Below are 27,165 nucleotides of genomic sequence, written 5' to 3'. Positions count from 1 at the left end.
GGTGTTCGCCGCCTGCCCTCCCTCCCGCCGGCCCCCGCGGCCCCCGGCGGCCCCCAGGCCGGGCTCCGGCCCTAGAAGCACAGGTCCCCGTCGGGAGGCGGCCGGGGGCCCGGCAGGCCCTCGGCTTCCCGCTTGTCCGCGTGCAGACTGCTCCGGGACAGCTGCCACACGCCGCCCAGCCCGCCGACCAGGGACAGCGAGGAGATCCAGCCGAACGAGCGCCAGTGGGGGAGGCTGAAGACGGACGACAGCGAGGACGAGAGCGAGGCCGCCCTGCCGGCCGCGGCGCGGGTGGGCTTCCCCTTGGAGTCCCCGGAACACCGTTCCAGAACCGCGTCCCCGGGCGGGGAGGAGCAGTCGGGGGCCCGGCGGCGTGAGGCCTCCCTCAGGGGCACGTCCACGTCCACGTCCACGTCCACGTCCACGTCCACGGGGCTGGGCTCCTCGCTGGCCTCCGGGGGGCCGGGCGGCGGCGGCGGCGGCGGCATTGTCTGCCAAGACCCCGGCGGAGAGGCGTCGTCCTGGGAGGCGGATGCCGAGGCCCCGAGGCCGCTGGGCTCTGCGGCGTCGTCGGGGCTCGGGGCTCCCGGGAGGTGTCCCTGAGTGCCCCTGGGGGCGCTGTGCTTCCTGGGGGACCTCTGGGACAGCTGGCGCGCCCTCTGCAGTGGTGTGGGGAACACGCTGCCCTGCAGAGCTTTGAAGAACAGCCTGCAAGGAGCACAGGACCCGTCAGGACGCCCTGGGCCCCCACGGGCCAGCGTGCAGCAGGGAGGATGCCCCCAGGGCCCGGCCGGAGGGGCGGCCGGGGGCTCAGTGGGTTGGAGCGTCGACCTAGGAACCAGGAGGTCACGGTGCGATTCCCCATCAGGGCACAGGCCCGGGTTTTGGGCTCCATCCCCAGTAGGGGGCGTGCAGGAGGCAGCCTATCCCCGATTCTGTCTCCTCATGGATGTTTCTCTCTCCCTCCCTCTCCCTTCCTCTCTGAAATCAGTAAGACCTTGTAGGCATAACCCATGGACACAGGCAACAGGGTGCCGGTGGGGGGCGGGCTGGTGGGGGATCATGGGGGGCAAAAGGGAACCCATGTAATACACGTTCAACAATAAAAAAATTTAAAGTAATCCTATATAATAAAAGCCTACTATGCTAAGTGTCTGACAGTTCGACCAAGTTGCTATGACACGCACTGACCACCAGGGGCTGACGCTCCCACTGGTAGGCGAGCTTGCTGCTGGGGTCCTGCCACGGATCGGGACTGGGCGAGACGGGCCAGACACGCCCTGGAGCCCTCCCGCGGTCCCTCCCCGGCCCCGATCGTGCACCGGTGGGTTCCCTCGGCCTGGCCTGCACCCTCTTGCCATCCAGGACCCCTCAGGGGATGTCAGAGAGCCCGTTTCGACCCGATCCCCACAGGCCAGACAGAGGGACCCCACCGGTGTGTGAATCCATGCACCGGGCCTCTAGTAATAATAATAAACAATAAAGAATGGTCCCAGCGCTCAGGGAGGATGGGGGCGGCGGGGGGGGGGGGCGAGGGGGGCCAGCGTCCCCGACACCCACCTGGGCAGCAGGGCGGTGATGGGCGCGATGAGACAGGTCAAGTAGAACAGGGGGTCGCCCGCCAGCGTCTGCATCGTCCAGTACGGGTTGGACGGAGGGTAGCACGTCGGGCAGGAGCCGTTGTAGACGAAAGCCACCGTGAAGAACAGCAGGGCGCTGAAGCAGCAGGCCGTCCAGTTGAGCCAGGTCTGGGGGGCGGGGGGGGGGAAGAGAGGAGGGGCCATTTCAGCAAAAGTGTGCCGGACACCCCTGAAGCCGGGGGCGGGGAACCCCCAGCCCGCGGGGCCCGATGAGGGCCCAGACACCACGGGGTCTGGCCTTGCCCAGGCATGAGGGGCGAGTTCGTTAACGGTGTCACCGGCCCAGCTGCCGTGGCTCCGTGGACGGAGCAACAGCCTATGGACTGAAGCGTTCAGGGTTCCATCCCCAGTTGGGGGGCGTGCAGGAGGCAGCCGATCCGTGATTCTCTCTCATCACGGATATTTCTACCTCTCTTTCCCTCTCCCTTCCTCTCTGAAACCAATAAAAATACATTAAATACACACACACACACACACACACACAACAAAACACACCCACGAACCAGGAGGTCCCGGTTAGACTCCGGTCAGAGCACATGCTCGGGTTGTGGGCTCGATCCCCAGGAGGGGGCGTGCAGGAGGCAGCCGATTCATGATTCTCTCTCATCATGGATGTTTCTCTCTCTCTCTCTCCCCCTCTCCCTAAAAAAAAATCTCTATATATAAAAGCCTAATAGGCAAATTGTCCCCTCGGGAGTTCGACCTGGAGTTCGCTCGCTCGCTCGCTATGACGTGGGCTGACCACCAGGGGGCGGCACGGAACGAAAGGAGGCCCCAATGGGTCCTGATCGCTGGCCAGGCCGAGGGACTCTACCCGTGCACGAATTCTGTGCACCGGGCCTCTAGTTATATTATTAAAAAAACCACCACACACAGAACCTTCTAGATCCCACGGGTCCGCCCACAGCGCTCACCCAGGTCTTGGTTTCGATGCCCAGGTGCAGCAGGAAGGTGAGCAGCGCGATGGCCGTGATGGGGGTCCCCCAGGTAAACACGTCCGCGTCAGAGTCATAGTAGGCCTGCGAGACACGGGCGGCGGGCGCCCTGTGTGTGGGGACGGGGGCAGGGGGTTGGGGGTGGGGACCGCCGGATGGAGCTGGGGGGGGGGAAGCCGGGGCCAGGGGCCCACGTACCAGGTAGGGAATGAAGAAACAGACCAGGCTCTGGAAGGCAGCGTCCGCCATGTTCCACCAGAAGGCGCGGGGCCGGTACTCCTGGGACAGAGACAGGGGCGGGGCTGGTTACGGAGAAAGGAGCGCTCAGCTCTTTTAATGTTTTGATATATTTTTTAATTGATTTCAGAGAGGAAGGGAGAGGGAGCGGCGAGAGAGAGAGAGAGAGAGAGAGAGAGAGAGAAACATCAATGATGGCAGAAAACAATGGATTGGCTGCCTCCTGCAAGCCCCCCACTGGGGGTCGACCCCACAATCCGGGCATGTGCCCTGACCGGGAATCAAACTGTGACCTCCTGGTTCGTAGGTCGACAGTCACTGAGTAACACCAGCTGGGCTGACTTAGAGACTATTGCACACATAGAATAGCTCTGACTCGGAGACGATTGCACACAGAATAGCTCAGACTGGGAGACTATTGCACACACAGAATAGCTTTGACTCGGAGACGATTGCACACAGAATAGCTCTGACTCAGAGACTTTGCACACACAAACAGCTCTGACTCGGAGACTATTGCACACAGAACAGCTCTGACTCGGAGACTATTGCACACAGAATAGCTCTGACTCGGAGACTATTGCACACAGAATAGCTCTGACTCGGAGACGATTGCACACAGAATAGCTCTGACTCGGAGACTATTGCACACAGAATAGCTCTGACTCGGAGACGATTGCACACAGAATAGCTCTGACTCGGAGACTATTGCACACAGAATAGCTCTGACTCGGAGACGATTGCACACAGAATAGCTCTGACTCAGAGACGATTACACACACAGAATAGCTCAGACTCGGAGACTATTGCACACAGAATAGCTCTGACTCGGAGACTATTGCACACACAGAATAGCTCTGACTCGGAGACTATTGCACACACAGAATAGCTCTGACTCGGAGACTATTGCACACACAGAATAGCTCTGACTCGGAGACGATTGCACACAGAATAGCTCTGACTCGGAGACTATTGCACACAGAATAGCTCTGACTCGGAGACTATTGCACACAGAATAGCTCTGACTCGGAGACTATTGCACACAGAATAGCTCTGACTCGGAGACTATTGCACACAGAATAGCTCTGACTCGGAGACTATTGCACACACAGAATAGCTCTGACTCGGAGACGATTGCACACAGAATAGCTCTGACTCGGAGACTATTGCACACAGAATAGCTCTGACTCGGAGACGATTGCACACAGAACAGCTCAGACTCGGAGACTATTGCACACACAGAATAGCTCTGACTCGGAGACGATTGCACACAGAATAGCTCAGACTCGGAGACTATTGCACACAGAATAGCTCTGACTCGGAGACTATTGCACACACAGAATAGCTCTGACTCAGAGACTATTGCACACAGAATAGCTCTGACTCGGAGACGATTGCACACAGAATAGCTCAGACTCGGAGACTATTGCACACAGAATAGCTCAGACTCGGAGACTATTGCACACACAGAATAGCTCAGACTCGGAGACGATTGCACACACAGAATCAGCCCAGCCAGCTGAGGAGCCGAGCGTGGAAGGCGTACGCGAATCGCTGGCTGGGAGGAGCTGGTAATTAGCCTGTCAATCCACGCGGTCTATTTACAACTATTTACATCTGTTTGTGTGCGCGTGTCCTTTCAACAGCTTCCCTATGCGTTTATCTTCTCGCTAATTCCCCGTGCAGAACACGTCACATTTCTGGAGGCTTGTTTTAGAGGGGAAACGCGGAAAGAAAGTCCCTGCTCAGGCGGCAGCTCTCACAGGGCCCGTGATTTAGATTCCAAGCTGGCTTCCCTCCGGCCCCGGGAGACGGGCGCCGAGTCGGTTTTCGCCGCATTATCCATTGTTTTAAAATATATGTTTATGGATGTCAGAGAGGGAGGGAGAGCGAGAGACAGAAGCATCACTGATGAGAGAGAACCATGGATCGGCTGCCGCCTGCACAGTCCCTACTGGGGACCGAGCCTGCAACCCGGGCAGGTGCCCTTGACCGGGAATCGAACCCGGGACCCTTCAGTCTGCAGGCCGATGCTCTATTTACTGGGCCAAACCGGCTTGGGCCAGCCTGAAGAATTTTTTAAAAAGACGTTTTCATTGATTTTTGCCTTTTGATTATTTGAAATATTCTTTTATTGATTTCAGAGAGGAAGGGAGAGGGAGAGGGAGAGAGAGAGAAACATCCATGATGAGAGAGAATCATGGATCGGCTGCCTCCTGCACGCCCCCTACTGGGGATCGGAGACTATTGCACACAGAATAGCTCGGACTCGGACTCGGAATCGAACCCGGGACCCTTCAGTCCGAGCACGTGCCCCTGAGCGGGAATCGAACCCGCGACCGCTCGGTGCACGGGATGAAGCTCAACCCCTGAGCCCCACCGGCCCGGGCTGACTGGACCATCTGTCCCCTGGGGACTGGCCCTTTCCAGGCCGTGAGCGGACAGGGCGGGAGGGAGACGGGGGTTGGGGGGGAGCGGGGGGGCGGGAGGGGGCCTCACCTCCATGTTCTGGCCGCTGCGGTACAGCTGGGGCTGGGCCAGCAGCGCGTGGGCCGGCACGTCCTTGTCCAGCACCCCGGTGACGAGCTGGGGCAGCGAGGAGAAGAGGAGGTTGAAGAAGATGAGGTACCACTGGTCGATCATGGCGGAGGCCGAGAAGCCGCAGAAGAACTGGAACCAGAAGAGAAGGCCCACGAACATCTGGAAGGGAGACGGGGCGCGGGGCACGCCGCTCAGAGCCGCCCGGCCCGGCCCCTCCGCGGGGCCCCAGGGGCTCGCCGAGCGTGACGGTCAAGACTGAAAAAAATTTAACTTTTTTTTTTTGTGAGCCCTGGCGATGGGCCTCACAGACTGTCCCATTGATCTGTGTTGTTCTGTTTTTTTAATCCTCACCGGAGGCTATTTTCCCATTGATTTTTGGAGAGAGTGGACGAGAGAGGGAGAGAGAGAGAGAGAGAGAGAGAGAGAGAGAGAGAGAGAGAGAGAGACAGACATCGAGGTGAGAGAGACACACCGATGGGTTGCCTCCTGCAGGAGCCTCGACCAGGGCCTGGGCCGGGGAGGAGCCTGCCACCGAGGTCCGTGCCCTTGCCCGGAATCGAACCCGGGACCCTTCAGTCCACAGGCCGAGGCCCGATCCCAGTGGTCGGCAAACTGCGGCTCGCGAGCCACATGCGGCTCTTTGGCCCCTGGAGTTTTTAGCAAAGGCCAGCTTAGGAGGACCCTCATTAAATGTACCTGCCTATATAGGTGAAGTTTAAAAAATGTGAAAGTATTATGCAGGTCCCCTTCCTCCCTCCCCCCCCCCAGTGCTTCCTTCTAGCCCCCCACCCCTGGTCTGTCTGTGCTCAGGGGTTATGCATCGACGCATACAAGTTCTCTGGTTAATCTCTTCTCACCCACCACGTATTTAAAAAAAAAAATGTTTTATTGATTTTTTACAGAGAGGAAGGGAGAGGGAGAGAGAGTTAGAAACATCGATGAGAGAGAAACATCCATCAGCTGCCTCCTGCACACCCCGTACTGGGGATGTGCCCGCAACCAAGGTACATGCCCTTGACCGGAATCGAACCTGGGACCCTTGAGTCCGCAGGCCGACGCTCTATCCACTGAGCCACACCGGTTAGGGCCCACCACATATTTTTAAATATATTTTTATCGATTTGAGAGACAGAGGAAGGGAGAGGGAGAGAGAGAGAGAGAAACATCGATGAGGGAGAAACACTGACATCGATCGGCTGCCTCCCGCACGCCCCCTGCTGGGGATGGAGCCTGCAACCCGGGCCTGCGCCCTGACCCGGGAATCGAACCGGTGACCTCCTGGTGCCTGGGACGGCGCTCAGCCCCTGAGCCACGCCGGCCGGGCTCGGGGCAGGCCCTTCCGTTCCCACACTCAGAGCCGCGCGGGGCCCACGCCTACCGTGTTTTTGTAGAAGAAGTAGAGCACCATGTTGGCCAGCCGGGAGTAACACCAGTGCCCGTGCACGATCAGCAGCCTCTCGAGGTAGCGGAACCGGGGCACGGCGAAGTCGCTGGCCATCACTGCCTTGAGAAGGAGAGGGCCCGCGTGACTGGCGGCTCCTCGCCCGGCCGGCGGGCTGCCTCATCCCCCCAAGAACAAGGCCTCCCCCCCGGGTACCGGGCAACACCCCGGCGGGGAACCCAGGGCTGCACGTGACGTGCGTGCGAACGGCCAGGGCTCCTCGTGCTACCATCTCTCTCGTTATCTCCTTCCATTAAAGAAAAATTCCATCTCCAGTTCAGGGGTGTCTTTTTTTATTGATTTTTTTACAGAGAGGAAGGGAGAGGGAGAGAGAGTTAGAAACATCGACGAGAGAGAAACATCCATCAGCTGCCTCCTGCACACCCCCTACTGGGGATGTGCCCGCAACCAAGGTACATGCCCTTGACCGGAATCGAACCCGGGACCCTTGAGTCCGCAGGCCGACGCTCTATCCACTGAGCCACACCGGTCAGGGCACAGGGTATATTTTTTTAAAATAGATTTTTATTGACTTCAGAGAGGAAGGGAGAGTGAGGGAGAGAAAGAGAGATAGAAACATCCATCATGAGAGAGAATCACAGATCAGCTGCCTCCTGCACGCCCCCCACTAGGGATCGAGCCTGCAACCCGGGCATGTGCCCTTGACCGGGAATCGAACCCCAGACCCTACGGTCTGCAGGTCAACACTCTATCCACTGGGCCAAACCGGCTAGGGCTAGTTCAGGGGTATCTTTTTTAAATTAAAAATATTTTTTTCGTTGATTTCAGAGAGGAAGGGAGGAGAGAGGGATGGAAACATCCGGGCGCGAGCATCCATCGCTGCCTCTCGTACGGCCCCGAGCAGCGGGTCATCCATCATCCGTCGCGTGGAAGGCCGACCCTTTAGCTCTGCTGGCCAGAGGCTCCCCTCCTTCCCCCGGGAAGGCGTGAGGTGCCGGTGAGCCCCCCGGTCGCCCGGGACAGCCCCGAGGGGTCGTTACCTGCATGCCCTCCTGGCCGGAGATGCCCACGCCCACGTCGGCCACCTGGATCATGCTCACATCATTGGCTCCGTCTCCTAGAAGCCGCACAGGCAGGAGGAGCTGTCTGAGTCCAGAGGCCCAGAAGCAAATCGGCTGCATGGGGGGCCTCACAGGACCGAGTCCCAGGAGAGGTCCCGGGGCGGGGGGGGGGGGGGCGGGGGCACGAGGAACGGCTCTGGGAGAACTGGGTCAGGCGGTCAGAGCAACCACCAGTGTGCCAGAGAGCAGGCGGGGCCCCGGGCGGTGTGGCTCAGTGGATAGAGCGTCGGCCTGCGGACGGAAGGGTCCCAGGTTCGATTCCGGCCAAGGGCATGTACCTTGGTTGCGGGCATATCCCCAGTGGGGGGTGTGCAGGAGGCAGCTGATGGATGTTTCTCTCTCATCAATGTTTCTAACTCTCTATCCCTTTCCCTTCCTCTCTGTAAAAAACCAATAAAATATATTTAAAAAAATATATATATGTCCTTAGCTGATTTGGCTCAGGGGATAGAGCGTCGGCCTGCAGCCTGAAGGGTCCCGGGTTCGATTCCAGTCAAGGGCACATGCCAGGGGGGCGGTTGCAGGCTCGGTCCCCAGTGTGTGGGGTGTGTGTGTGTGTGTGTGTGTGCAGGAGGCAGCCGATCCAGGCACAGTCCTCTCATCCCTGATGTCTCTGATTCTCTCCCCCTCTCCCTTCCTCTCTGAAATCAACAAAAATACATTTAAAAAACCATATACGTATCTATATAAAAGAAAAACATATATTTTCTATGGAAAAAAAATGACAAGACGGTGTTTAGCCACACCAGGCCTAGGTTAGAACTCTTGGGGAGCCGGGGGCGGGGAGGGGGGAGCGGCCGCCGTCCCTCACGGGTCTCGGGCCCCGTCACGAAGCAGCGAGTGCAGACACACAAAGACGCCCGAGGGGTGACTCATCCCACGGCCACAGGAGGACGAGGACGCTGCCCTGGAATTTTCCCCCTCCCTCCCCCTCCCTCCCTCCCCCTCCCCCGCCCCCGCCTCCCCATCCTTTATTGCTCTGGGCCCGACGTGGGCGGTGAGTCAGCCTTGGCAGGATTGAAATTCTACGAAGCAATCACATCCCCGGCAGCGTTTCCCAGAACGGCCCCTCGGAAACGAGGGGTGATGGACAGCCGTGTTCTCGGTGACTCACCCCCGGCGGCCGCAGCAGCGAGCTAATGTTCTCGGGGGTCGCCGCCTGCCCCCTGGATTCTATATTGTTTTCTTTTCTTTTTTTCCAGATCTTGATTGTTGCAAGTAGGACACACGTCTCCCTTTTCCCTCCTCTCCTGGACCCCTTCTAGCCCGCCCCAGGCCCCCGCCCCGGCCCAGGCCTGCCCCATCCTGGGGTCTGTGTCTACGGGGGATGATGCCTCTGACGGATCTCCACCCCCCCCCACCCCCGCCCGCTGCCACCTGCCTCCGCTGTCCCTCTGAGACTCCGCAGTCTGTTCCATGTTTTTCTTTTCTTTCTTTCTTTTTTTTTTTTGGTTAATCCTCACCCGAGGATGAACATGTATTTCCATTGATTTTTTAGGGAGAGAGAGGGGAAGGCAGACACATCCATGTGAGAGAGACGCATCCACGGGTTGCCTCCTGCATGAGCCTGGACCAGGGCCCCGGCCGGGGAGGAGCCCGCCACCGAGGTACATGCCCTTGACCGGAATCGAACCCGGGACCCTTTGGTCCACAGGCCGATGCTCTGTCCACTGAGCCAAACCAGCTAGGGCTTTAAAAAATATATAGGTTTTTTTTTTTTTTAATTGATTTCAGAGAGGAAGGGAGAGGGAGAGAAAGATGGAAACATCAGTGATGAGAGAGAATCATGGACCGGCTGCCTCCTGCACGCCCCACTCTGGGGATGGAGCCCACAACCTGGGCATGAGCTCTGACTGGGAATCGAACCGTGACCTCCTGGTTCCAAGGTCGACGCTCAGCCCCTGAGCCAGGCCGGCCGGGCTGCACTGGGTGTGACTTGAGAAACGGTAAAAAGACCCCGGGAGGGAGCCTTCTGCCATGTTAGGGTGCGACGGGGAGAGGTGGGAAGTCCAGGAAGCGATGAGCGGAAGCAGGTGCCCTGGCCGGGTTGGCTCAGTGGGCGGAGTGTCGGCCTGCAGGCCGCAGGGTCCTGGGTTCGATTCTGCTCAAGGAACTCATACAACTCAACCAGCGGAAGACAAGCGATCCAATTTAAACAACGGGCGAAGGACCTAACTAGACTTTTCTCCAGAGCAGACATACAGCCGGCCAAGGGACACATGAAGGGATGCTCCAAGGCCCTGATCATCAGAGAGACGCACAAACTGGAACAAGGAGGTATCGCCTCACACCTGTCAGAGTGGCTGCCGTCACCAAACGAACACACGACAAGAGCTGCTGAGGATGTAGGGAAAAGGGAATGCTTGTGCACTGCTGGTGGGAACGCGGACTGGGGCAGCCGCTGTGGAGTTTCCTCAAAAAACTATAAATGGAACTGCTGTTTGACCCAGTGATCCCACTTCCAGGAATATATCCCAAGGAACCCGAAACCCCGATCAGAAAGCATGCATGCACCCCTATGTTCACAGCAGCTCCATTTCCAATAGCTAAGACCTGGGAACAGCCCCCGTGCCCATCCGTAGACGAGTGGGTCAAAAAGCTGTGGTGCGTTGACACCAGGGAATACTACGCAGCAGTGAAAAAGGAGGAACTCTTGCCCAAACCGGTGTGGCTCAGTGGATAGAGCGTCGGCCTGCGGACTGAAGGGTCCCAGGTTCGATTCCTTGGTTGCGGGCACATCCCCAGTAGGGGGTGTGCAGGAGGCAGCTGATGGATGTTTCCCTCTCATCGATGTTTCTAGCTCTCTCTCCCTCTCCCTTCCTCTCTGTAAAAAATCAATAAAATGCGTTTTAAATAAAAAAAAACCGAGAGCCGCGGCCACGCACTCACCGATGGCCAGGGTCATGGCCTTGAGCTTGCTGCGCACCAGCCTCACCACCATGCTCTTCTGCAGGGGCGTCGAGCGACAGCAGAGCACCGAGCGGCACTGCTTGGCCAGGAGGAGGAACTTGTCCTCCAGGCTCCTCTCCAGGGCGTAGGCCAGGCTCCGCCCGTCGATCACGAGGCTCGGGCAGGGGCCGGCGGCGGCGGCGGCCTCGGAGGGCGGGCGGAACCGCACGCTCATGCTGCCCGCCGGGGTCTTCTCCGGGGCGCTGTCGGGGGCCGGGGCCTGCACGTAGGCTAGGCACTGGTCCAGCAGGGCTGCGCACGCCTCCTGGGGCGGACACGGGAGGGAGGGCGGTGTCCGCGGACTGGGCCCCACCCCAGACCAGGTCATCCCCCACAAACACACCTGGGGCCCATGGTCTCCCTCCCGGGCACCAGGCTGGGCCCAGGGTCCCTCCTAAAACCCGGTTAGCTACAGAGGATGGCTTTCCTGCCCTGGCCGGTGCTCTCCGTGGTTAGAGCATCAACCCCCACACCGAAGGGTCTCGGGTTCGATTCCCAGTCAAGGGCACGTGCCTCGGATACAGGTTCCCTCCCCGGCCCTTGGTAGGGCAGGTGCAGGCGGCAACTAATCGATGTCTCTCTCACATCGATGTTTCTCTCCCCCCCCCCCTTCTCTCTGTAAAATTAATATAAACATATCTCGGAGCCTGGCCGGCGTGGCTCAGTGGTTGAGCATCGACCTATGAACCAGGAGGTCCCATTCAATTCCCAGTCAGGGCCCATGCCCGGGTTGCAGGCTCGATCCCCAGTAGGGGGCGTGCAGGAGGCAGCCGATCCATGATTCTCTCTCATCATTAACGTTTTTTTTTTCCTTTTGTTGTTGTTGTTAATTCTCACCCGAGGATATGTTCCCATTGATTCTTAAGAGAAGGGAGAGGGAGAGACAGAGAGAAACATCGATGTGAGAGAGACACGTCGAATGGTTGCCTCCTACACGTACCCCGAGACCAGGGCCGGGAACCTGAAACCAAGGCATGTGCCCTTGACCGGAATCGAACCTGGGACCCTTCCGTCTATGGGCTGACGCTCTATCCACTGAGTCAAACCGGCTAGGGCTCATCACTGATGTTTCTCTCTCTCTCTATCTCTCTGTCTCTCTTCTCACTTCCTCTCTGAAATCAATAAAAATATATTTTAAAGAAACAACATATTCTCCGGGGAGGATTTAAAAAAAAAAAAAAAAAGGGAGAATTCACAGACGTATGTTCCTTTGAAACTAAGAGACCGTGGCCAGTGCCGGCTGTGCCAGGGCAGTGAGAAGCTCCTACTAAGCGCCAGTGAGAAGCTCCTACTAAGCGCCAGTGAGAAGCTCCTACTAAGCGCCAGAAACGGAGCCCAGGTGCAGGCAGAGGCCCAGGGCGGCGCTGGTCTCCGCGGCTGCTGGAAGGAGGCGGCTCCGGGCGGTGGCATCGCGCCGAGCTCCAGGTGGAGGCCCCCCGGGGGAGGCCCCCCGAGGAGGGCGGGCCGGGGCCGGGTGTCTCGGGGACCATGCCCCCGGGACCCACCTGGGAGTCGGCGTTGAGGGTGAGCACCTCCTCCTCCTGGTCCAGCAGCTTGCAGGCGTAGGCGATGTTCACGGCCGTCTCCTGCTTGTCGCCGGTGAGGACCCAGATCTGCAGGCCCGCCTGGCGCAGCTTGGCGATGGTTTCGGGAACGCCGTCCTGCAGGCGGTCTTCGACCCCAGTGGCACCTGGTCCGACAGAGGCAGGGCAGGTGAGAGAGGCCCTGGTCCGCGCCCGTCCGTCCGACCGTCCGTCCGTCCTCAGACCCCGATGGGGCGAGAAGCCACGCGCAGTGGCCTGGGGACTGGGGGCCGCCGAGGGTGGGCCTGGTGCGGCCGCGTGCGCGAGCGAGCGCGAGGGAGCGGGCAGGGCAGGACGGCGGTGAGCCCGTTCCGGGGCGCTGACTGCTCGACGCCGCAGCGGAGGGTGAGCAGGGGGCCCGGGGAGCCCTGGATCAGAATCCTCTGAGCCCACAACCCGGCGTCTCCAGCTCTCCCAAACGCCCAGCTGGCGTCCACCTTTATTCTTTACTTTTTAAAAAAAATACATTTTTATTGATTTCAAAGGGGAGACCTAGGACCCAGGAGGTCAAGGTTCGATCCCCGGTCGAGGGCACACGCCCGGGTTGCGGGCTCCATCCCCAGTAGGGGGCGTGCAGGAGGCAGCCGGTCCATGATTCCCTCTCGTCGTGGGTGTTTCTCTCCCTCTCCCTCTCCCTTCCTCTCCGAAATCAGTAAAAGTATCTAAAAATAAACAAATAAAAGTGGAAAATATTGTTATGTGTTTTTATTGGTTTCCCAGAGAGGAAGGGAGAGAGAGAGAGAGAGAGAGAGACAGACAGACATCGGGCCAGGAGTTCTGTATTCGAGGCACCACTGAGGGCACGTCCCCTCCCCCACCCAGACCTTCTCTGCAAACCACCGGGGTCCACGCCACCGGCCGGCCGGTGGGAGCGTAACTACCCAAAAGGTGCAGGTTGGTCTCCAGGCGCATGGCCGACTGAGACAGGAGCTCCTCGCGGTTGTCCACAGCGGATTCCGCCTCGAGGTGGCTCTGTAGCCAGCAGGCGTACTCCTCCTTACTCAGCACCTGAGAGGGCGGGGGGGGGGGGGTGGGGGAGGGAGAGAGAGAGAGAGAGAGAGAGAGAGAGAGAGAGAGAGAGAGACAACCCATTGAGTGCTGTGCTCAGGGGAGTGTGTGCCTCACCCTTTTTTTATTTTCTAGAGGCTCAGTGCACGACATTCGTGCACCGAGGGAGGGCTCCCTCAGCCCGGCCTGTGCCCTCTCACAGTCCGGGACACCATGGGGGATGTCCGCCTGCCGGCTTAGGCCCGCGGTGAGCCCGGCTTCTGGCTGAGCGGCGCTTCCCCTGTGGGGAGCCCCCTGACCACCAGGGGGCAGCTGCTGCATGGAGCGTCTGCCCCCTGGTGGTCAGTGCACGTCATAGCGACCGGTCGTCCCGCCATTCGGTCAATTTGCATATTAGGGTTTTATTATATAGGACAGTGGTCGGCAAACTCATGAGTCAACAGAGCCACATATCAACAGGACAACAATTGAAATTTCTTTGGAGAGCCACATTTTTTAATCTTCTTCTAACGCCACTTCTTCAAAACAGACTCGCCCAGGCTGTGGTATTTTGTGGAAGAGTCACACTCAAGGGGCCAAAGAGCCGCATGTGGCTTGAGAGCCACGGTTTACGGACCACTGATATAGGATATGTTTGTTTTTTTTTTAATATATTTTATTGATTTTTTACAGAGAGGAAGGGAGAGGGATAGAGAGTTAGAAACATTGATGAGAGAGAAACATTGATCAGCTGCCTCCTGCACACCTCCCTACTGGGGATATGCCCGCAACCAAGGTACATGCCCTTGACCGGAATCGAACCTGGGACCCTTGAGTCCGAAGGCCGACGCTCTATCCACTGAGCCAAACCGGTTAGGGCTAGGATATGTATTTTAAAGATTTCTTTTTTTTAAAGATTTCTCTTTTTTTGTTGTTGTTGTTGTTATTTGATATTTTCCCCTTGAGTTTTGAGGAAGTGGAAGGGAGGGGGAGAGACACTGAGAGAGAGACATCGATGTGAGAGAGACACATCGGTTGGTTGCCTCCTGACCGAGGCCGGGGAGCCTGCAACCCGGGCATGTGCCCTTGACGGGAATCGAACCCAGGACCCTTCCGTCCCCAGGCTGATGCTCTATCCACCGAACCAAACTGGGTAGGGCCTCTTTTTCCTTTTGTAAAATATATTTTGTGTTGATTTCAGAGAGGAAGGGAGAGGGAGAGAGAGAGAGAGAGAGAAACATCCATGATGAGAGAGAAGCATGGATCAGCTGCCTCCTGCACGCCCCACCCTGGGGATCGAGCCTGCAACCCGGGCCTGTGCCCTGACCTCCTGGTTCCCGGGCCGGCCGACGCTCCACCGCGGAGCCACGCCCGCCGGGCCCCCACTCACCCTCTTGGCAATGCACAGGGTCCTCAGGCCCTCCACGGCGTACAGGTTGAGGTAATGCTGGGTCTGGCTGCGGATTTTTTTTTGATGCCTTCCCCTGGCGTCATCTAGGTTGGAGGGGAAGCAGAAACGCGGGTGAGCGAGAGGCACAGAGCCCCGTGGGACGCCCCAGAGCCGGTCCCGGGCCTCGGGCACCGGGCGGTCCCGCCAGCCTCGGCACCTCCGACGTTTCCTAACAAGCAGGAAGCCACGCCTTCCCGTCTTGACCCACGGAAAACGGCAAAGGGTGGCTGTTCGGAGAACCCTTACTAAGCTGACAGCGGATTTCTTTGTGTGTGTGTGTTTTTTTTTTTTTTTTTTTTTAATTGTGTTTAAAAATACACATCACAGCCCTGCCAGGCCGTCGCTCAGTGGTTAGAGCCGCGGCCTGCAGACGGAAGGGTCGTGGGTTCGATTCCCGCGGCAGGTTCTCGGCCCCGGTTGGGGTGAGTGTGAAAGGTAGACAGTTAATGTGTCTCTCTCACATCGATGTGTCCATGTTTCTCCCCCCCCCCCCCCTCCTCCTCCCTTCACCTCTCCCTGAAAATCCATGGATAAAAAAATAAAAATAAAGGCATGCAACTTCCTTTAGGAACCAGGCCTCTTTAAAAAAAAAATAAAAATAGCCCAGCCAGTATGGCTCAGTGGTTGAGCGTCACAGTTCAATTCCCGGTCAGGGCACAGGCCCGGGTTGTGGGCTTGATCCCCAGTGTGGGATGTGCAGGAGGCAGCCGATCCGTGATTCTCTCTCATCGATGTTTCTCTCTCTCCCTCTCCCTTCCTCTCTGTAAAAAATCAACAAAACATATTTTTAAAAAGTAAAAATTAAGCATTCATGAGAACCACTTTTCCCATGGGGGTGGGGGGAAGCTGTTCCCTGGAGCCAGGCATGCACCCTCACCATCACCATCAGGAGGGGCCAGGGGACCTTGGGAGGAGGGGCCGGGGGACCTGGGGAGGAGGGACTAGGGGACCTGGGGAGGAGGGGCGGGGGTGGGGGTACCTGGGGAGGAGGAACTAGGGGACCTGGGGAGGAGGGGCCAGGGGACCTGGGGAGGAGGGGCTGGGGGACCTGGGAAGGAGGGGCTGGGGGACCTGGGGAGGAGGGACTAGGGGGCCTAGGGAGGAGGGACTAGGGGACCTGGGGAGGAGGGGCCGGGGGACCTGGGGAGGAGGGGTGGGGGACCTGGGGAGGAGGGACCGGGGGGGGGATCTGGGGAGGAGGGACGGGGGGGGGGGGACCTGGGGAGGAGGGACCAGGGGGGACCTGGGGAGGAGGGACTAGGGGGACCTGGGGAGGAGGGACTGGGGGACCTGGGGAGGAGGGACTAGGGGACCTGGGGAGGAGGGGCGGGGGGACCTCGGGAGGGGCCGGGGTACCTGGCGAGCAGGGCAGCAGCAGGTCCATGACCACCGAGTCGGCGCCCTTGGTGTAGACCTGGACCTCCTGGGTGAGCGGGTGCCGGACGACCACCGACATCCTCTTGCGCGTCGAGTCGAAGCCCAGCGTGTGCAGCAGCGGGAAGGTGAGGCGGCCCAGGTGCGGCAGCTCGAGGGCCACCCGGTCCTGCAGGCGCTGCACCAGCGCGCAGTCGTAGGCGCGCGCCGCGTACACCAGCGCGGCCTCGTCGGGGCTCTCGGCCTCGTAGCGCAGCTCCGGCTCCTTGGGCGGCGGCGGCGGCGCGCGCTCCAGGGCGCACCGGTCCGGGGCGCACGGGTCCGGGGCGCACGGGTCCGGGGCGCCCGGCCGGGGCGCCCAGCCGTCCTCCCCGCAGCTCTCGCGGGCCGGGGCCGGGGCCGGGGCCTGGGCCTGGGCGGGCTGGCTGGGCTTCTCCTCCAGCCCCAGCAGCGTGCTGTCCGCCGACAGCACCGACAGGAACTTGGAGGTGGCCCTGGGGGCGGGCAGGCTCCCCGCGCTGGCGCACCCGGCCAGGCCCAGGCGGCTGGGCGAGAACCTGCGGAGGAACCCTTCTATGGTCTTCACGGGGGACTTGAGCTGCTCAAACCGCACCCTCACCTGCAAGAGAGGGGGCAGGAGAGGTGAGGTGCGGGCCCCACCAGGCTGCCAACCGCACCGCGTCCTTCTGCCCAATTCCTAGACTTCGGGGCGCACACTGCAAATTGCAACCAGTCTCTCTCTCTCTTTCTCTCTCTCTGTAAATCCTCACCTGCGATATTTTTCCATTGCTTTTCAGAGTGGAACAGAGGAGAGAGAGAGAGAAAAAAACATCGATGTGCCCGGCCCGCGTGGCCCAGTGGTTGAGCATCGACCTAGGAACCAGGAGGTCACTGTTCCATTCCCGGTCAGGGCACAGGCCCGGGTTGTAGGCTGGATCCCCAGTGCGGGGCGTGCAGGAGGCAGCTGATCCGTGATTCTCTCTCATCACGGATGTCTCCCTCTCTCTCTCCCTCTCCCTTCCTCTCTCTGAAATAAAATAATAAAAATATCAAGCCCGGCCGTGTGGCTCATGGGTGAGCGTCGACCTCATGTATTTCTCTCTCTCTCTCTCTCTCTCTCTCTCTCTCTCTCTCAAATCAATAAACATATCTTTGGGTGAGAATTAAATTCTCTCTCACCACTGATGTTTCTCTATCTCTCTCCCTCTCCTTTCCTCTCTCTGGAATCGATAAAAATATATTTAAAAAAACACTTAAATATGCAAATAACATTTCCAAACCCCGAAGAATCTTTCCTGAACCAGTGACAACCTGTGAAGCCGGCTGGTGACCCCAGGATCCTAGTCCAGGTGGCCCGTCCCCCAGTCCTGGTCCCCGAGTCCCGGTCCGGGCCTGTCTAGTCCTGGCCTGTCGGGTCCCCTCTCCTGCGTGGAGCTGGGAGCCTGAGACTCGGGGGAGGTCGTGCAGGGCCCCTGATCCTGGCCCCCAACGGCTGCAGCCTGGGGGTCGCGGGGGGGGGGGTCGGGGGCTCTCGAGGGCCTTGGGGGGTGGGACTTGCCTTCTGTCGGGGCTGATCCGGGGCGGTGACCACGACCGTGTTGCAGATGGTGAGGGCGATGAAGAAGTCGAAGACGTCGGACAGCTCGGGCGAGAGGTGGGCCAGCGGGTGCTGCTGGTGCCTCGCCACGGCCAGGCACCGGTCGCACTCGCTCACCTTCTCCAGCAGCTTGGGGTCGGGCGTGATGTCCTTCTCCTGGAAGAGGCGGGGGCGGAGGGACCCACTCGGTGTCTGCCTGACCCGGGGGACTACCGAGTGTCTGGGTGGCTGACGAAGGCACCTTGATTTCTTTCATTTTTTAGAAAAAATCCTCGCCCTGACCGGTTCGGCTCAGTGGATGGAGCGTCGGCCTGCGGACTGAAGGGTCCCGGGTTCGATTCCGGTCAAGGGCATGTACCTTGGTTGCGGGCACATCCCCCGTAGGGGGTGTGCTGGAGGCAGCTGATGGATGTTTCTCTCTCATCGATGTTTCTAGCTCTCTATCCTTCTCCCTTCCTCTCTGTAAAAAATCAATAAAACATATATTAAAAAAAAATCCTCACCTGAGGACATTTTTTCCATTGGTTTTTAGAGAGAGTGGAAGGCAGGATAGAGGGGGAGAGAGGAGAGAGAGAGAGGGAGGGAGGGAGAGAGAGACTTCGATGTGAGAGAAACATTGATTGGTTGCCTCCCGCTCGCACCCCAACCAGCGCTGGGGATCAAACCTGCAACCGAGGTCCGTGGCCTTGACGGGAATCGAACCCGGGACCCTCTGGTCTGCAGGCCAACGCTCTATCCACTGAGCCAAACCAGCCAGGGGGACATGTTTATTGATTTGAGAGAGAAAGTAAGGGAGACAGACAGAGACAGGGGGAGAGAGAGAGAGAGAGAGAGAGAGAGAGAGGGAGAGAAAAACACTGATGCGAGAGGAACCTGGGCCGGCTGCCTCCTGTACGTGCCCCGACTGGGGACTGAACCCGCGACCTAGGTGGGTGCCCTGGAACAGCCGCCACAGAACACCCCGAGGCCCCGGAGGGCGGGCGGGGGCGGGGGGGGCCTCACCATGGGGCTGCTGAAGGCCGTGTGCTTGGACAGCATGCTGGCCCTCTTGGCCTCGGCCCGGCTGCCCGTGCGCCGGTGCGACCTGGTGCTCTGCGTCCGGTGCACCAGGCGGACGCTCTGGTGGCTCCCGATGCTGCCGCGCTGGGACAGAGAGCCGCCTCTGGGCGCCAGCTCCTCCGAGTCCGAGTCGGCCTCCTGGTACCGGGCCAGCCGCTGGGCTGTGGGGAGAGGGCACGGGGTGACACGGGGTGACACGGGGTGACACGGGGTGACCCGGGGGCCTGCTGCCTGGCGCGGTTCCCACCGAGGGATGGAGGACGCACCTCCACGCCACCTGACGCGGCTGCCGGTCTCAGCCCATTTCACAGATGAGAAGACCGATGCCCAGAGCACTCGCAGAGCTGGCTCAGGCCCCAGGAAGCAAGGCTGGGGTGGGGGTGGGGGTGGGGAGGTGGTATTAGGCCCGCGGGATGCCAAATCTCGGGTCCCATCCTTTTTTCTTTTTTTCTTTTTTCTTTTTGTTATTCCTCACCCGAGGATATATTTCCATCGATTTTATCAGGGAGAGAGGGAAAGACAGAGAGACACGTCGATGTGAGAGAAACACATCGATCCATCGTTTCTCCTGCTCGAGCCCCGGCCAGGGCCCGGCCCGGCCCGGGATGGAGCCTGCCCCCGAGGTATGTGCCCTGGACCGGAATCGAACCCGGGACCCACACTGGCGAGGGCTTGGGCCCCGTCCCTTCCGGGACACACACACAGGCCGAGACGGGTTCACGGGCCGCCCCGTCTCCAGGTGACGCCTCGATGTGAATGGGGACTTGGGGGGACGGGTGTTGGGGAAGGCCTGGCCCGCAGAGTGGCTGGGGCGCGGGGCCCACGCACAAGTCCCTTGTCCAACCGCCTGGTACGTCGGTTGTTGCTCAACCACTGAGCCTCGCCGACTGGGCAATAAAAATATATTAAAAAAATATGCCCTGACCGGTGTGGCTCAGTGGGTAGAGCGTCGGCCTGTGGACTGAAGGGTCCCAGGTTCGATTCCCGTCAAGGGCATGTACCTTGGTTGCGGGCACATCCCCAGTGGGGGGTGTGCAGGAGGCAGCTGATCCATGATTCTCTCTCATCGATGTTTCTGACTCTCTATCCCTCTCCCTTCCTCTCTGTAAAAAATCAGTAAGATATATATAAAATATATATATATATAAAAAAAATAAAAATCAATGGAAAGCCCTCGCTGGTGTGGCTCCGTGGATACAGCTCGTCGGCCTGCGGACTGAAGGGTCCCGGGTTCGATTCCGGTCCAGGGCACGTACCTCGGTGGCGGGCTCGCGGCCCTGGTTGGGCGGGGCGTGCAGGAGGCAGCTCATCGCCGTGTCCCTCCCCCATGGGTGTTTCTCTCTGTGTCTCCCTCTCCCTTCCACGCTCTCTCCAAATCAATGGGGGAAAATATCCTCGACTGAGGATAGAACTAAACAAAAAATAATAAAAATCAATGGGAAAGCGAAAACCCTCCGGTGAGGGTTCACAAAGAAACATCCGTCAGCCTGGAAGGATGTGCGTGTGCATGTGCGTGAGCAGGCGGGCATGCACGAGGCTCGGCTCGGACCAGCTCTGGGGCCCGGGAGCCCCCCCGGGACTCACCGTTGGCGTCGTGCGAGTACTCCGTCCCCGACACGGTGCAGCGCCGGAACACCATCTTGTTCTCGGTCAGGGTGCCCGTCTTGTCGGAGAAGACGTACCGGATCTGCCCCAGGTCCTCGGTGATGTTCAGCGCCCGGCACTGCAGCCGGGCGTCCGTCTCCTCGTCGTACAGCTCCGCGTCCTGGTTGATGAAGTACACCTGGCACACCTTGACGATCTCGATGGAGACGTACAGCGAGATGGGGATCAGGACCTGGGAGACACCGGGCGCCCGGACGTGAGGGACCGGCCCGACCGTGAGGACCAGGGGGACGCGGGATCGGGCTAGGCCCCTGGTCGGCAAACTCATGAGTCCACAGAGCCAAATACCAACAGGACAACGACTGACATTTCTTTGGAGAGCCACATTTTTTAAACTTAAACTTCTAACGCCACTTCTTCAAAATAGACTCTCCCAGGCCGTGGTATTTTGTGGAAGAGCCACACTCAAGGGGCCAAAGAGCCGCATGTGACACGCGAGCCGCAGTTTGCCGACCACGGGCTAGGGGAATGCTTCCCACCTAGCTCCGGCCACGCCCCACCGAAGCGTCTCTAACATCCTGAGGTCTCTCCCTACCCCCCACCAACATAGAATTCTCATTATTCACAAAGCGAGCTCCCATTCACGTGGAGGAAGCCCACAAGGCCATGAACTTGGTCTAAACAAGCTTCCAAACAACATGGCCTCCATGAGAGAGAAAAACAGAAGGACAAAAGGACAGTGGACGGACTGAGGAAGAGATCACTAAGGAAGTGTTTAAAAAAAAAATAATAATAATATGAAGGGATATGAAAAAATAGCAAATAAAGTTTCAAAACATGTAACAGAGAACTGAGATGCATGAATATGTCACCGTATGTATCTGCAGACTGTGCACGAGGCCCCGAGAACCGTAAGACATGCACAACATTCACTGTGAATAGCGCATTCTCGAATCGCCCCCCTTAAAACTCAAACTGCCCCCCTGTGGGCGTGGGCCCCACATTGGGAACCCCTGGTCTAAGCTACTGAACGTGACAACAACCGTGTGGCGCAGGGATTGAGCGTCGACCTAGGAACCAGGAGGTCACCGGTTCGATTCCCCGTCAGGGCACAGGCCCAGGTTGCAGGCTCGATCCCCAGTGTGGGGCGTGCAGGAGGCAGCCGATCCATAATTGATGTTACTATCCCCCTCCCTTCCTCTCTCTCTCTAAAAAAATAAAATAAAAAATCAATGAAATGACAACACACCTTAGCTGGTTGTGGCTTAGTAAATAGAGCGTCGGCCAGAGGACCTAAGGGTCCCGGGTTCGATTCCGGTCAAGGGCAGGTACCTCCGTGGCAGATTCCTCCCAGCCTGGACCCTGGTCGGGGCGCGTCCAGGAGGCAACCCATCGGTGTGTGTCTCTCACATCGATGTTTCTCTGTCTTTCCCTCTCCCTTCCACTCTCCCTGAAAAAAATCAATGGAGCCCTGACCGGTGTGGCTCAGTGGATGGAGCGTCGGCCTGCGGACTGGAGGGTCCCGGGTTCGATTCCGGCCAAGGGCGTGTACCTTGGTTGTGGGCACATCCCCAGTGGGGGGTGTGCAGGAGGCAGCTGATGGATGTTTCTCTCTCATCGATGTTTCTGACTCTCTATCCCTCTCTCTTCCTCTCTGTAAAAAATCAATAAAATATATTTTAAAAAATATTTTAAAAACGAATCAATGGAAAAACATCCTCGGACGAGGATGAAAACAGTAAATAAAAATAAAATAAAATGAAAGGACCACACCACAAGGAAGCAGGGGCTGTGCTGTACTGTACCTTCGGCGTGTACAGAGGTGGGTTTAGAGTCCTACGGGGCAGTGTTTTAGGGTACGGGCAAAGGGTGTAAAGAGGACAGCCCGCAGGCGCCCCGGGAGAGCAGACGTCCTCGGTGGCGGCACCCGGGGCCGGGACAGACGCCCGAGCACGTCCGCGTGGCTAAGCGGTGCTTGAGAAAGGCTAGGAGAGGAGAGAGAAGGAGAGAAAAGACAGCAGACACGGCTCAGTCAGGGTCCCCGGCGCCACGCCACCTCGGGCCACGGCGGCCTCGGCCCCCACGCCGTCCCCCGGGCTCCCGGCTGCCCGCCCCTCGGACGCACCCCACCGACGTGGTTTCTGCAAAGACAAGAAGGCTCCCAGGAGATTAGTCAGGTTCGCTTGGACAACGTAAGAGCAAGCTCCACGAACCCCCGGCCGGACGTGGCTCCGTGGCGGAGCGTCGACCTACGAACCGGGAGGTCAGGGTTCGATTCCCGGTCAGGGGCACAGGCCCGGGTGGCGGGCTCGATCCCCAGCGTGGGGCGTGCGGGAGGCAGCCGATCCATGATTCCCTCTCATCGTGGATGTTTCTCCCTCTCCCTTCCTCTCTGAAATCAATAAAATATAAGAGAGAGAGAGAGAGAGAGCGAGCAATGGAGTACGGCGAGAGCCCCCCCCCCCGCCCCCCCCCGTACCTGCAGGACGATGATCATGGTCAGGAACGAGTACACCGCCGCCGTGACGGGTGACCAGGAGCTGCCGTCCGCCTCGGGGACGCCAAACAGCGCTTCCTTCTCCTGATAGCGCCGCACCCACACGCCGTGGCCTGTGGCAGCGTTCAGAGAGAGGTGTCACTGGGCTCCCGGCAGACGGAAGCCAAACCAGAGACTGTGACTCAGCGGGGGGCGGGGGACGGGGTGGGGGGGGACATTTTGGCCAAAGGGGCCTGCTGGTCGCCTAAGAAAGCAAAGCACAGCCCGGCTGGCGGGCGCAGGGGGTGAGCGTCCACCGAGGAACCAGGAGGTCACGGCTCGGGTTCGATTCCCGGTCAGGGCACAGGCCTGGGGTTGCGGGCTCCATCCCCAGTGTGGGGCGTGCAGGAGGCAACCAACCCATGATTCTCTCTCATCATTGGTTTCTCTCTCTTCCTCTCTGAAATCAATACAAATATATTTTTAAAAATAAACAAATAAAGCCCTCGCCGGGTTGGCTCCGTGGATAGGGCGTCAGCCTGAGGGTCAAAGGGTCCCGGGTTCGATTCTGGTCAAGGGCACGGACCTCGGTGGCAGGCTCCTCCCCAGTCTGGGCCCTGGTAGGAGCTCGTGCAGGAGGCAACTCCCAACCGTGTCTCTCTCTCATCAATGTTTCTCTCTGTCTCTCCCTCTCCCTCCCATTCTCTCTAAAGATCAACGGGAAAATATCCTCGGGTGAGCATTCACAGCAACAACAAAATGATAACGATAAAAACGAAACATCCTTCCGTCCAGGGAGTTCCCGACGGGAAACGTCACGCAGGGTGCCCCGCGCGGGCGTCCGGGCACCTCCCCGCGGCCCCGGCGGAGCCCGCCCCCCCCCCCACCGGCGCCCCTTGGCGTCAGGGCCTGAGGAGGAGGGGTGGGCGGGCCTGGTGGGCCGGCCCGGCGCGGAGACTTACCGACCGCGGACAACAGAGACACACACACGAGGAGGAGGACACACCAGAGCACGTCGAAGTTCATCTGCCGCTCCAGCAGGCTGCGCTTGTAGCGGGGGCCGCTGTTGTTCAGCAGCGCCTTGGTCTCGTGTCCTGGGGGGGGGGGACGGGGGCGGGGGGCAGAGGATGAGGGGGTGCGGGCAGCCCGTGCCCAGCAGGGAGGGGGCCCCGGGCTCCGTCTCTACGGATGGAACTATAATGCGGCTGCCATCCAGGAACGCCCAGGCCCGTGGTCGGCACACTCATGAGTCCACGGAGCCGAACAGCCACAGGACAGCGACCGGCATTGCTTTGGGGAGCCACGATTTTTTAAACGTCAACGTCTTCCAACGCCACTTCTCTAACATGGACGCGCCCAGGCCGTGGAATTTCGTGGGAGAGCCACACGCAAGGGGCCAAAGAGCCGCGTGTGGCTCGCGAGCCGCGGTTTGCCGACCATGGAACCAGGAGGTCACGGTTCCATTCCTGGTCAGGGCACGTGCCCAGGTTGGGGGCTCGATGCCCAGTGGGGGGCGTGCAGGAGGCAGCCGATCCATGATTCTCTCTCATCACGGATGTTTCTCTCTCTCGCCCTCTCCCTTCCTCTCTGACATCAATACAAATGTATTTTAAAAAGGACGGATGCCCCAGAGCGCACAGGACAAGGAGGGCAGCCGGCGCCGCCCCAGCCACCCCCCCCACTCCCCCGCCACGTGCGACCCGCGTTCCCACCTGCGTAGATGACGATGCCGACCACGGCCTCCGTGTTCCTGACGGTGCAGCCTCTCAGCAGCAGGTTCTCCTTGTGCAGCCCGGCCTTCTTCCCGTTGTCGTGCGTGCTGCGGGGGAACGTGTGTCACGCGTCACGGGGGACACCTACACGGGCCCCCCAGCCCAGGGAGCGCTGCCTCGGGGAGGGAAGGCCAGGACGCCCGGTGCAGGGCGGGGAGGGCGAACAGGGACCCCAGAGGGCGGGCACCCTGCCTCCGTGGCTCCGACAAGACCCGGCGTGGACTCTAGTCGGTGTGCACTGGGAACTGGCTGCTAGGAGCATCCCCAGGGTTTGCTCTGAATGAGCTTTAGGGAACCTTTTTAAAAAATATATATTTTATTGATTTTTACAGAGAGGAAGGGAGAGGGATAGAGAGTTAGAAACATCGATGAGAAACATCGATCAGCTGCCTCGTGCACTCCCCCTACTGGGGATGTGCCCGCAACCAAGGTACATGCCCTTGACCGGAATCGAACCCAGGACGCTCTATCCACTGAGCCAAACAGGTCATGGCTTTAGGGAAACTTTTTTAAAATATATTTTTACTACTAGCCCTGCGCAGAAATCCGTACGCCAGTAGCTCACTGCCCTGTAGCTTTCCCCCTGTCCGCTTGTAGCTCGCTGCCCCACCCTCCTGCTGATCTGTGATCTGGTTGTTATGCTGCAGGGCGTAACGACCATTTGCATATTACATCTTTATTATATAGGATTGATTCCAGAGAGGAAGGGAGAGGGAGAGAGAGAGAAACATTAATGATGAGAGAGAACCACGGATCAGCTGCCTCCTGCACGCCCCCTACAGGGGATCGAGCCCACAACCCGGGCATGTGCCCTGACCGGGAATCGAACTGTGACCTCCCGGTTCCATGGTCGGCAAACCGCGGCTCGCGAGCCACACGCGGCTCTTTGGCCCCTTGAGCCACTGAGCCACGCCGGCCGGGCAGCTTTAGGGGAACCTTAAGAACTGTGTGTCCTATGTTTATGTCCTTTATCCATTTTGAGTTTATTTTTGTGTACGGTGTAAGTTGGTGGTCTAGTTTCATTTTTTTTTTTTTGCATGTATCTGTCCAATTTCCCCAACACCATTTATTGAGGAGACCGTCTTGACTCCATTGTGTGTTCATGCCTCCTTTGCCAGATATTAATTGAGCACAGTGGTGTGGGTCGATATCTGGGTTCTCTATTCTATTCGACACACGACACTGGGGGGTGAGGGCATGTATGGGAGTGGGGTGAGGGGGGGGCAATGGGAAGATACGTACACATGTAATACCTTAATCAATAAAAAAAAAATATTGGGAAAAAAAACAATAAAAATAAAAATCTGCAAAAAAAACCCCAAAAAACCCAACAAAAAGGAACTGTGTGTCCCGCGATCCTCGGGTCTCGAACTCTAACCCGTGCCCGAGAGCGGTTCCAGAAGTAATGTGCTCGCACACGGGATCCTTTGTTTCCCCAGAAAGGATGCAAGTGGAACTCATCGGGTCCAGACCCCCACGTGGTCCCCCTTTCCCCCACACAGGGCCTGTCTAATGGGCCGTTTCACCCATAAAGGAACGCCTCTTAATTTGATCGAGCCACCCCCCGCTGGCCTGAGAGGGGTTTTTTCACGCATCACTGCCTCCAAGATGCTGTCGCCAGCTAACGGCGTCTCCTTTATCCACATCAACTCCAGTTTTCCGACCGATTCCAGCGCCCGTGACTGCCGTTTTGTTGTTAAGTGTATGTTTATGGCCCGGCCGGCGTGGCTCCGTGGCTGAGCGTCGGCCTGGGAACCAGGAGGTCACGGTTCCACGCCCGGTCAAGGGCACACGCCCGGGGTACAGGCTCCATGCCCAGTGGGGGGCGTGCAGGAGGCAGCCGATCCATGATTCTCTCTCAGCATGGATGTTTCTATCTCCCTCTCTCTCCTTCTCCCTTCCTCTCTGAAATCAATAAAAAATATATATTTTTTGCCCTAACCGGTTTGGCTCAGTGGATAGAGCATCAGCCTGCGGACTGAAGGGTCCCGGGTTCGATTCCGGTCAAGGGCATGTACCTTGGTTGCGGGCACATCCCCAGTAGGAGGTGTGCAGGAGGCAGCTGATGGATGTTTCTCTCTCATCGATGTTTCTAACTCTTTATCCCTCTTTCTTCCTCTCTGTAAAGGATCAATAAAATATATTTAAATATATATATATATATATTAAATATGTAAATCCACTGTTCTGGTCCACAGTTGGCTGTTACCGGCGAAGTGTCTGGGAGAGTCCAAAGGTACACGAGGCTTGGCGGCAGCGTGGCGGCCAGCGCCCTAACTCCGGGCTGCTCCAGGGCCCACCGCGTCGGACGGGAGGACAGGCGCAGGGGCAGAGGGGGGGACGACACTCACATGCAGCCTCGGAACCTGCTCAGGTCATTGTTGGGCCTCTCGCACTCGATGACGCTGGTGAAGGTCAAAGGGTCGAATTCGGAGAC

The 27,165-nt window shown here is 58.8% G+C and overlaps 1 protein-coding gene across 1 annotated transcript; it reads right to left on the bottom strand.

The window, feature by feature from the left end:
• Positions 1-71: 71 nt before the first annotated feature.
• On the bottom strand, positions 72-27,165 carry ATP10A (ATPase phospholipid transporting 10A (putative); the record flags this gene model as incomplete). The annotated part of the gene is made up of 19 exons (XM_079800923.1): positions 72-708; positions 1,561-1,748; positions 2,555-2,659; positions 2,774-2,854; positions 5,312-5,512; positions 6,732-6,857; positions 7,796-7,872; positions 10,766-11,090; positions 12,331-12,515; positions 13,290-13,416; positions 14,786-14,889; positions 16,202-16,838; positions 17,778-17,972; positions 18,819-19,036; positions 20,460-20,712; positions 22,960-23,090; positions 23,919-24,050; positions 24,669-24,775; positions 27,080-27,165. Coding segments are annotated over 19 exons (3,915 nt in total), but the record flags the coding sequence as incomplete, so codon positions are not given.

This window comes from Cnephaeus nilssonii (assembly GCF_951640355.1).
Source record: "Cnephaeus nilssonii genome assembly, contig: SCAFFOLD_166, whole genome shotgun sequence".
Lineage (NCBI taxonomy): Eukaryota > Metazoa > Chordata > Mammalia > Chiroptera > Vespertilionidae > Cnephaeus > Cnephaeus nilssonii.
Note: the sequence above shows the minus strand (reverse complement) of the source record. Positions and strands in the feature narration are given on the sequence as shown.